The sequence below is a fragment of the Garra rufa genome, chromosome 3 (genome assembly GCF_049309525.1).
Source record: "Garra rufa chromosome 3, GarRuf1.0, whole genome shotgun sequence".
Taxonomy (NCBI): domain Eukaryota; kingdom Metazoa; phylum Chordata; class Actinopteri; order Cypriniformes; family Cyprinidae; genus Garra; species Garra rufa.
In genome coordinates, this window is record NC_133363.1 from 5443907 (window position 1) to 5456084 (window position 12178).

Here is a 12178-nt window from a genome sequence, read left to right on the forward strand (position 1 = left end):
TCTTCCTTAACTCTATCAATCCACTGTTTGCCCGAGATGCAACCCATTCTCAGACATTTCCCCATCAATCTCTCTCTCCTGTGGCCATCTATGAATTCATGTCGTTTCTGTCTCCATGATCTATCTATGTATATTAAAAAGCACTAAATCTGCATGTCTTCACTCACAGCCCAGGTACGCTACAGTAATTTGGGGGAAGGGGTGGCATACAGGAGAAATCCCCTCTGTAAGGGGAAAAAAAGATGATGATACACTCCTTTTTATGATGCCGTAAGGGCTTTCGCCTGTATGCAAGCCAACAACTCACATGTAATTTTCCCTCTCTCCTCACGTGTTCTAAGAGCAATTAGACCGGTCACAAACAGCTCACCACATTAAACCGTTCTACCTGTGCGCCTCCCCTCCCCCATTTTTCACCATTTCATGATACGATTTTAACATGGAGTTTCTTGCAGGCGCACCACTCAAATAGTGACCTAATTCTTCCCAAGCATGCCGACGCTGCTGAGAGAGCAAGAGAGGCAAACTCATCTTCTCTTACAAAGGGAGTTTGAGTTCTAATCATACCAGGACTACATAAGAACGCCCGCTAATGCGTTTCAACTCCTCCGTTTTAATGCCGATAACAAGTATGACCGTTTTGATGCTGCTTTAATTCCACTCATTCGAGAACCGTCCTTCACGTTCTGTCACAAGAAAGTCACAAAAATATCTCGCTCGCATGCGAACGCATGTCATTCGGAGCTTGTAAACACATCCCTGCTAGTGCTCGTCTTCTTGCCAGACTCATGTTTTTCTCCATGCATCTTTCATGACTGCATAGTGATTCTAACGTGCCGTAATAACAGCCTCAGATGGGGAAGCTTTTTCCACATATGCTGCTCTGACAAGAAACCGGAGCCAGTTTTTTCTTTTCCTGCTTGACCGTGGTATTTTTGTCCATGGGAGGCTTCGGTGCGTCAAGCTTTCTCTTCGAAAAAATATCACAGGGCTTTCCCACTGAGCCCATACTTCTCTCTTGAGTTATGTCCTTGGTGTGGATATGCTGTTGTGTCCCGCCATTGTTATTTCCAATTTCATAGCCGAGTCCTGGCTAGCACGCCCCAGCCTCGCTATGCCATTTACTGCAATAATACACACCGGGCCCTCCAAGGTAGCAATCGGCCACACTCCAAACCTCCTGTGAAATGGTTGAATTCGTCAATAGAAAGCCTTTTGTTCTGATAGACTAGGCTGAATAGCTTTCTTTGATTCCTCTCTCAAGATGACTTCCTTTCAGAGGAACTGTCTTCCATTTGCTGCTATTATTTTGGGCTTTATTGTATCCGTGGTACGTTGTGCGGTGAGGTGATGCATCTTAAGTGTTAAGTGTATTTCAGTGGCCCTCGTATTATCTCTCAGGTTGCTTTCATCTGGTTTTCTTATTTTGCAGAGGAGATCTAATGATAAGAACTATACAAAGCTGGAGTGAACTTGCCATGTGTTCATTTGTTGCTTCTAGATATACTTTACTGGATATGGAAATCACAGCAATGCGTTGCGTTTCTATCATCCATCCGTGTCTACCAGCAGATATATGAACACTAAGAAATATTATCATTTAAAACCATTGTCGTAAAACTAGACAATATTATATATTAAGAAAATAGTTGGATGCACACATTTGTTTTGTTTCTCTGTGTTTAAATCGAATTTGAAACACTGGGGAAGTATATATCCACAAAATAGCTTTGCAAATATACGCACAGATGCCTTCAAACTGCAAGGTAAGCTCCCAGGGCTTTGCCCCAAATCTGCCTCCAAGTCCACGTTAATAAATGCTTTACAGTGCTGGTGTGTCTAAGCCGTATCTACCATAGCTGTAATGTACATTGCAATGCAATATACCGAAAGAATAATAAAGCAGTGATTTAGAGTGTGCTTTGAATGAAACTTTAAATCTGACATTATTACAAAGTGCACTTTTTAAAAGCATAGTCATGGAATCGAGAAAGCTGTCTTAAGTAGCACAAGTATATTTGTAGCAATAGCCAAAGTATGGGTTGAAATTATCAATTTTTCTTTTATGCCAAAAATCATGAGAATATTAAGTAAAGATCATGTTCCATGTAGATATTTTGTAAATTGCCTATCGTAAACATATCAAAACATAATATTTGGTTATTAACATTCGCATTTGGACAACTTTAAAGGTGACTTTCTCAGTATTTAGATTTTTTTGCACCCTCAGAGTCCAGATTTTCAAATAGCTGTATCTCGGCCAAATATTGCCCACAAACCATACATCAATGGAAAGCTTATTTATTCAATCTCAATTTAAAAAATATATACCTTTATGACTGGTTTTGTGCAGGGCAACAAATATACTTTTAAAATATGAAGTGCACTACAAATGCACATTTAATACAATTAAGTGCACTTCTTTTTAACATATACTGTAAGGTTTCAGAATACATTCTGTTTATTTGAATGTGTCACAGCTTGGCCATTCATTTACGGTCAAAACGTGCTGTTCATTTACACATGTCATGCCACCATAAACTACAGACTTGTGACAGGTTGTGCACTAGTTCTATCTGGAATTGAATATCTCCTCCTCACGTAAATGTTCAGCTGCCAGCACGAGAAAGAAAAATGAAAACAAATCAAAATCCATTTAAAAGGAAATCACAACAGAGCCATATTTTTAGCTCGCAATTTCTTAATTGCCATAAAGAGAATAATCAGATAAGGATTGCAGCTTGTCTGCATGAGTAAGAGAGAGAGAGAGGGAGCGAGCAGAAAGCAAAGAGACAGAGTGAGAGAGTCACGTGCCTTTACTACCATACAATGAGCAACCAACTATTTTCATCCCTCCAGCTCCAGCCTTGATTACAATATGGCATCAGTGTGTCATCTGTGTGTTGCATTAGTATTGTGTTTACGCTACCATGTAAGAACCATCTGAGATAAGAGTGGTCGCCTGTGGATAGAGCACATGCCTTCATTAGACTGACATGGGATCAGCTTCCTGAAATACATGCATGAGTTTTGCACTAGGGTTCATGTTGTTACAAACCTCACCAAGCACAAAATTTAAAATCTTTTCCTCAATGTTTCCGTCATAAAAACTGATGAAGCAGCTGATAAACAGTGGGCTCAAAAGTGGGCGGTCACCAGTGGTCGAGCTGCGTTTTGTTTTGACTGTCTACAAACCTCGTGTTTTGGTTTTCACTATCTGTGTTGCGTATACATGAACTGTTGACACTGTACACCCCGTCACCTGCTTCTCCCCGGCGTTCGAGGGAGGAAGTAAATCCGTCGTGAGCGCATTACACACTATCTTTCAGCCGACTCTCCAGAGCAGCCAAGCCGATGATGTTGCTTCGTTTGCGATGCCTCGATGTATGGAAGCATTACTTGAGAGTATAAATCGCGCGAAGGGAGAGAGGTGGGGGTGCTAAATGTGACACGACATCCAATGAGCTCGAAATGAAGAAGCCAGTCCCCACTCAGTCAGCCGGCGTATACCATGAAACATAGTATTTGAGCTCAGCAACCCCCTCGCACGCTTCTGACTGGGAGCACTCGAGTAAAGAAAACGCCTCGGGCTATATAGATTCAAAGTATTCTGTGAACTGAACCACCACAGTCCTCACAACTTATCGACCGTGTTCTCATATAACCAACCCGTTTATCCTGTCTTTATTTACATTATTTTCCGCTCGGAGATGAACGATACCGCCGCAGATTTGCTTGGTGAAGAGGCCTTGAGCAACTGTTTACTTCGGTGAGCGAAAGTAATTAGGATTAAAAGCTTTTCTTAAGCGCACCAGTATAATTACATTTGATATGGCGAATGAGAAAGCTGTTCGCGAGAAAAAAATAAAAATAATAGCATATCTGATGGATGCCCTGATGGGTAAAACGTCTGTCAGAGTCGTAAATTATCCCTCTGACTTCACTGACCCATCTTCGCATCTAAAAAGACAGCATATGTTTATTTTTTTCTGTTATAACATTTGGATTTTCTGCACAGTTACGCACGAACTATACTGCTGTGTCAGCTCATTCCTACATAAAATACAAAGTGGAAAGTGCGAACCTTACTTCATTAAGCAATTACTAATCAGTTTTTAACGAAATACTTCTGATTTTGAACGTTTGAGCTATAAATCCGATGAGTTATGCAACAGTTCTTTGGTTATGTAAATAAATAATTCGCGATGTCAATTTGGCGTTAGCGTTCGGGAATCAAACTGATATATTTGATTCTCTAAAAAGAACCTGCTTAGAGTCATTCGTTTGGGAATCGAGCTACATTGGTTACTGTATATTCCGCGCTGTACATTCAGTAGCGGTTCTGCGGCGCCTCTGAATAGTCAAGAGTATTTTATTACGGACTCCCGTCCGCGTCGGCGTAAGAATGCACGCATAATGCAACCAAAATTCACAAGACTTATTCGGTTCCGGTAATATTTATAAAACAGAACGGGTTCTTGGTTCCCAACCCTAGCCGCTACTAGAGGCATGTTGAGAGGAGCGAGTGGTTTTATAGTTGGGGAAGATTTACTATGCGCTTGCCAGACTCCGCCTTCCTTCCAGTACGTCAGTGGCGAGTAACAGCGAAGGGGAGTCACTCCCCTGCCTACTTTTAATAGCTTTGTCATGTGATGGAAAGCAGTTGTAAGACAGGTGCCCTCGGTTCATTGTCAGTGAGGGGCGCGAGGGAACGAGTGGATTTTCTCTTTTGCCCGTGATTTCTTTTTTATTTTTTCGTACCGTCATTCAGGGGCTGGATGGCGTGGGACAGGTGTAATCAGGATTCGGTGTGGAGAGAACTAGAGGTGAGAACTGATGTGCAACTTATTTTCTCCACATTTTTTGAAGAGACGGATCGCAGGAAACGTCCAAGACTGGCTGCGCTCGTAGTTCCCGTTATGTCAAGTCGACCGATCCTGTAAGATGCGCGGAAGACACGGACGCTCTCTGAATGCACGGGAATACGCCGGGTTGTGATAAAGTCTAATTTGTTGGCAGAAATTGTGTGTTCAGTGATTTATCTGGTGATAGCGTGCGGCTTTTCTCAAGCTGTGTCGGAGTTGAACAGTGACAGTCTACTTAGGATGTCTTGTCGTGGGAAATTGTGTTGACATGCCCGTGGATGGAGTGCGCTCGCTCGCTGTAACGCAGGTGATGATGAGACAGGTATCTGCTTCAGTGAGAGCCTAGTGCCACTGCCGATGTGCTGGAATTACTAATATGTTCTCGCGTCAGGTATTGTACATTGAAACTTTCCTATTAGAGCACAGCTACAGTCTCGAAAAGGCTATTTGCATGCATGCGGAGCGCCTGCTGGATTTATTACTGGACAATGCGTGCTGTAAATCGGGGTACAGCAAAGAAAAGCTGCTGAACCTCGTTTACTTTTTATTTAGCAAGACCCCATCGCAAGGTTAAGCTTTGCTCCAGTGCAATATATCAATAACGACTGCATAGCTGTGCATGGCGTTTATCGGTTTTAGTGCGAATCATTGCAATTCGGGACATTTGAGGCTTGTTTAAAGGTGTTTTACATGTTCGCTCGGATCATAACGTCGCACTTTCATGTAAATGATACATTATCATTGCAGTCTATTTTTCTGTGTAGTTGCGTGTTGGTTTATTGCGATCTTAACTATTTCATATATTTATAAAGCAGTGTTTTCAACATGCTTAGCTGAAACTTTTACACACTATATAGAAAAATAGAGCTGCGCTGTATATGCACCTGTCTGGGTTGCGAGGTATACACGTGCGCTATTGTTATATTCCTTTTAAAAGCTTAGTTGTGTCAGTCGGAGCATAAATCCATCTAAACACAATCAGCAAATTGCTTCTCGGTTCCAATTCTAATCATATCATTTCCAGGTGCCCACAAGTAGCTATGCTCTCTCGCTCTCTCTCTCTCTCTCTCTCCCCTTCTCTCTCTCTCTCTCTGCATGTGCTCGTGATTAAGCGTGTCCGTATTTTTGAGAGGAGAAGGGAAAAGGCTTTCAATAAGATGCCGAGGCACAAGGCAGAAGCATTTGATGCTTGTGATTTTATCATTTGCTTACTATTGGATGTCACCGGTTCCCCGGCTTAGGCTATATATCTGTGACAGCGGAAGGACAGGATTTGTCATAAATAGCTAGATCTAGACATCGATGATCAAGTTTGACGTGCAAGATTCTTCTTTGCTGCCTTAAACAGTCTCGCTTTTTTATTTTGATGACTTATTGTCACGCAACATTTCTGTCAGTAGTAGCCTACTGAGAAAAGAGCAGAGTAATAGGATTTGCGAAGCGGGCGGTAGCATGTCGTGCAATATTTGTACAAAATAAACGTTTCACTCTTTGATGTGTCGCTTTTTCACATAATACATCACTCTACAGCACCCTCCGCCGTTTGTCAAAACTCTGTACACCTGTGCGCGCAGTCTCTGTGCGAGCTGCTCTTGGTTGAGCTTCCACTTCGCCTCTATTTTACTCACAACATACTCGGTGATATGAAGTACAGTATCTGACCAACCAGAGGGCGTGGCTGTCGCGCTCTTCCACACGACGGCCCGCCCCTCCCTTCCCTCAGCCAATCACAGAATTGTTTGTTTTCTGGTTGGTTATGTTGTGGTTTCCTAAATGCAGCAAATGCTATGTACACTGCTGAATATGCAATTTGGATAGATTTGTGTTCACTTCATTTGGTTGTTAGTATGTGTAATTTGTAATAATGAATCTCAGATTTGTTCTAAATAAATTTAGTTGCATGCTAGACACAGGTGTCAATTGTGTAGCAAAGTTACACTCCCTATGAATCAAATAAAGGAAGAGTTATTGGTTACATCAGTCACACACTGTGCAAATAGACAGGTGCAGAGATTTGAGATATGATGGCACATGCTGTGAACCAATTTGTCAAAGTTTTGCCTATAAAGACTGCTAAACTGATAGAATTAAGTGGGGAATGTGTTTCATTTCCATAGTTCTTCTATGGAAGTATGTTTTGCTTTTGTTATTTCACATAGTTCATTTTAGCCTAAATTGGTCAGCTTAAGGAAAAATTTGGGAATAACTTCATCCCCCTTTTTAAAAAAATGATCCTATCTTGAATACCAATCGGCCTTAAATGCTATCGTGCATAAGTTTCATTTTATATTTTGCCAGATTTATGAGAGATAATGAAAACATGTTTATGTTGCTTCAAACTAAGCATTTTATTAAGTATTATAATGCATAATGTTTTAAAAACCTGACAAAGCATCAATGTTTTACTTGTTATTATATAAAAATGGGCTTTGTTTTAAATCAATAAAATCATTGGAAAATAAATTGATTTAAGATGTTAGGCAAAACTTATTTTGTCTGCTTTCTCAGTTAAAGCAATGGATTTTTATCTCACTTTGATTTTCTTTGTCATTATTAGAGTGTGCAGGGCATTTGTTTGCATTAAATAAATGGATTTGCTGACTTATTCCAGTAACATGCTTATATGGAGACTGCTGTACATATACAAGGTGTTGTAATGCCTGACCAGCATTAAGTGACTTAATATCTGTTGATCCCACCGTTTGATACCGTTTATAGTTTGTGTTTGAGATCACACAGATGATGCAAAGTAAATGTTAACAAATTGTCCAACATGTTGAATTCCAGAACAATTCTACTATCAAGCAGACCCTTACATTGCAAACTGAATAATGATTGGTATCAAGCCATTAAATTTATACACAAACACTAAATGAAGATGTTTAACATCTTAGCAAATATGTGCTCAACAATCTCCTCTCTCTCTCTCTTTCAGTGTGCTGCCTTGGTTGGTGAAGACCAGCCCCTTTGCCCTGACCTGCCTGAGCTTGACCTCTCTGAGCTGGATGTCAGTGACCTCGATGCAGATAGTTTTCTGGGAGGACTCAAGTGGTACAGCGACCAATCAGAAATCATTTCCAGTCAGTATGGCAATGAAGCATCGAATCTGTTTGAGGTAAAGAGGGTCATGCGATGTTCTCTTATCTGATTGTGCATGCTTGTATATTGTAAAATTAGATATGAATCCAGCCTCATGCAGTTTATTGCGCGAGTGTGGAATTCTTGACAAGCTGGGATAGTCAATCTGTGCTGTTTATTAGTTAATAACAGAGCTTAACTCACTGGTAATGAGCATTTATCCAAGCTGTCTGATAATTGGGGTGAGGCATTATGATAAGCATCCAACCTTTGTTCAGTGCTTAGGGTCAGTGTTTGTAACTTTTACTACAACATTGGGCCCGAAGCCCTGAAATTTATGGCTGTTAATATGCACATTCCTCTGTGTACGCCCACTTTTTTTCTCAGTGTCCGCCTACTTTTCCCATAGGGATTAAAAAAAAGTGTTAATTTAAGATTTATAAGCCATTTAAAGCTTAAAAAGTATTTAAAAATCAGTACAAAGACTGTCCTCTATGGCCTTAACAAGGGAACGTACTACAACCCCATGACGCATTGCAAATGACAAACAATATTGTACATTTATTGCAAATTTCACATTGTATGCATTCAAATATTGAAGTAGTTTGAGAGAGCAAGGAAACTGACTCTGGTGCAATTTTCTTGTTGCAATTCTCTGATTGTTGGAGATTCCGCTGCAGAATCATGGGTAATGTAGTTTTTCCAGTACAAATTATGCTGTTAATCACTATCAGTTTAAAAATAAGTTGAAATAATGCTGACTGAGACTGTAACCAAAGCTTACACCGTTGATTAAAAGCTTTGTAACTCACAGTAGGTCTTTCTATAATGGCTTTCGTTTAAAATCAGTTCCACTTTGGAGAAAATGAATGGCATTTTTACTTTTACATTTTGTGGTGGTAATGGTTCCATTTCCCAGTGGACAAATCAGACAAAGTCTGATTCATTGAACTCTATTAAAACTAACCAAGGCTGTTTTTGTTTATTTAACAACTAGTCTGCATCCTCACCTTGATCTAGTGGCTCCACTTTTAACCGGCTTGTTCCTGCCCGGGCTGTCATGTTGAAAAGGGAAGAGGTAAAACTTTAAACCTGTTGCACTCGCGCTTCTTCGTCACTGACTAAGAAAGCAAAGTCCAGAGGAAAAGAAATGAGGCGGCTGAAACAAAGCAGCTCTGGCCCTGGCTAGTTCATTGTGTCTTATCTGTGCAGATAGAGAAGAGAAATGATAATGCCGTATTGCTCTGAGTGCTGGCAAATATAGTGCAGGGTCTGTCGTACAATTTGGGGGTTTGTGTCACGATGTAATAGGAGATTCTTGAAGGACTGTGTGAAACGCTAACCTAGACCACATGGTGGGAGAATGTTTTTATAGGGCCTGCAATTACGAGTGGCTAAAATAATACTATGTGTGGGTGCATGTTAATTAACATGGCAATAATTTACATGCATAACTGCTCATGTAATAGAAGCGTTTTTGGAATGCTATAGATATATTTTAGACTACTTCTGCAGTCCCTGATTTGAAATTTCAGTTTAAGCACAGTGTGCTAAAGCAGCTGATCCTAGTTCAGTGAAATGGGACATGAGGTGTCAATAGTGATGAATGTGTGTATTGTATATGCATTTCCAATACTGGCCTATGTGGGTCAGTACAGTGCCCAAGAGCAGAGTGAAGACAGGTTAATGAATGGCCAGCTCTTGTGTAAAGCTAGTTGGCAGGACTTTTTCTTCCTCCCCCCTACACTCATTCAAACCCCTGGCAATGTTTTCTTAACCTGTCTGACTGCAGTATAGTTAATGGGTGGCCTAGTGAGTCCTGTGATGTCACGCAACAGGCAGGCCACACGCGGATGCAGAGACTTAGCCCCCCTGTGCTATTTAGTGTCTGAGGCCTTTTTAATAGTGTTTATAACAGTTGTGCCTTAGATATTTTTAATTTTATTCTTTAGTTAGTATTTATGCATCATACAAACAGTAAAACCAATGTGTTTAAACCTTGAAAGCCTGACATATGAAATAATTTTTTTAAATTGTTTTTGACAATTAGACAAAATATAAAAAAAAAAGAAAATTGGTGTCTTTTGTTGAGCATCACATTTGATATATCAAGCTTGTATTGCTTCTGTTGTATGATATAGAGACAATATGAAACTGTGAAATTTGAAATATGCAATTTGGTGGATATTCTGACATTTATATGGTCAGAAAGTAAGATTAAATTCTGATTTTTAAAGGAAAAGTACACTTCCAAAACAAACATTTACAGATAATTTACTCACCCCCTTGTCATCCAAGATGTTCATGTCTTTATTTCTTCAATCGTTTCTTGAGGAAAACATTTCAGGAATGTTCTCCATATAGTGGATTTATATGGTGCCCCCGAGTTTGAACTTCCAAAATGCAGTTTAAATGCAGCTTCAAAGGGCTCTAAATAATCCCAGCCGAGGAAGAAGGCCCTTATCTAGCAAAAAAATTGGTTATTTAAAAAAAAAAAATACCTCAAATGCTTGTCTGTGTTGAACTGAAGTATGCATGCACATCACAGAGCTAGACAAGACGAGCATTGGAGGTATAAAAAGTATATAAATTTTACCTTTTTTAAAGAAAATTACCGATTGTTTCGCTAGATAAGACCCTTTTTCCTCAACTGGGATCATTTAGAGCCCTTTGGAAGTTCAATCTCACGGGCACCATAGAAGTCCACTATATGGAGAACTGTTTTCCTCAAGAAACATAATTTCTTCACGACTGAAGAAAGAAAGACATGAACATCTTGGATGACGAGTGGGTGAGTACATCTGTACATATTTGTTCTGGAACTTCTGTTTAAGAGATGCACAAATGAATGTTCCTCAAAAGCCTGATTGTCATATTTGATACTTAAATTCAAACATATGGATAATCAATATACATCAAGTTGCTTTAGTCCAGAAAGTGTTCATCTTGAAAATATTATTAGCAGTTTAAAAGTTGCAAATTGCAAAGTTGCAAAAAAACAGTATGAGCTATCAGTCAAATGACAGAAGGCATGTAATAAATTTCACACAGAAAGTTTTGATCATGTTATTTGATCAATTTAGAGGCTTTAGAAATCTACATATTAAATATGATACAGGCTTAACATGCCGAACAACATAACATTACGGCTATATACACTAAAGCATCATCGCATAGGCTTACGTATATTTGGATATGCACAACAGACACACGATTTTAACACACGCTCGTATACAACGTGAAGCTTTTCTCATGATAATGATTCATTATTTCATGTCTTACGCTTTCCTGACATTCTGTACATGATGTTCCATTATTGCAGGGCCGTGTGGGGCAAGCCGGCAGGCAGATGAGAGTGAGCGATAGCAGCGGGCAGGGAAACGCAGCCTAGAGATTTCGTGTGACGTGACGGCTTTTGCCTTTCAGTGGCAGTTCATCCCTAGTTATCAAGCCCATCTCAGGGGCTAAAATGGATCTCTGGAGGTGGGGGCCGACAGGCAGCTAGCTCTGCCCCAGGGAGAGGGGCTGACAGCGCGGTCAGCCTGTCACCAGCAGCCCCTCTCTCGGGAACAGGGCCGTGGGGAGGTTAGAAGCACTCAGACATGTAAAACCATGTTTTGAGTCAAATAGATTTGCTCTTTTTAGGCACAGGTTGAAAGTGTACGGCTGCTGCATTTGTATTGAGCTGTTTGTATTCCCTAAATGGAACATTTACTTCTCATGCATAGTGATACATGTTAAGATGCGCACAAGTTTGTCGTTTTTCCAAGAAATTTAAAAGCAAAATCAAGTTAGATAGCACTTTATAGGATATTTGCAGATTATTAAAAAGAGAATCCATGGAAGATGTTTTGGTATCAGGCGGCTGTGGCAAATATTGTAGCTATTGTGCTTGCAAAAAAGTAGTATGATAGTGCAGTGATGGTAACAGATCATTACTGTTGTATCTTGAATAGAGAGATTTTATTCAGAGACCCAAACTGAGCAAAAATATGCAATTTAGTGAAGATGTTGATATTTATATGGCCAAAAATGATGAAATTCTGATAGCTTGCAATGTGTATCAGTGAGATTTTTAAAATGGCACATCAGACTTTTTACATAAAATGCAAAGAAATATCAGTTGTTACTCTACTTTGTAAGATTATATTTAAATGCTTGGTTTTATAGTTTAAAAACATAATGCAGTCTAATACAATAACGATTGACAGATGTACAAATCAACATTCCTATAC

The 12178-nt window shown here is 39.9% G+C and overlaps 1 protein-coding gene across 5 annotated transcripts in view; it reads left to right on the top strand.

Annotated features, from left to right (window-relative positions):
* Positions 1–4659: 4659 nt before the first annotated feature.
* The window catches only part of ppargc1a (peroxisome proliferator-activated receptor gamma, coactivator 1 alpha), a 46858-nt gene continuing 39339 nt past the window's right edge, over positions 4660–12178 (top strand). For all 5 annotated transcript variants that reach the window (XM_073835603.1, XM_073835604.1, XM_073835606.1 and 2 more), the window contains exons 1-2: positions 4660–4826; positions 7801–7980. In XM_073835603.1, the coding sequence (XP_073691704.1) occupies positions 4779–4826; positions 7801–7980 (228 nt within the window). In that variant the 5' untranslated portion in view covers positions 4660–4778. The remainder of the gene's footprint in view (positions 4827–7800; positions 7981–12178) is intronic.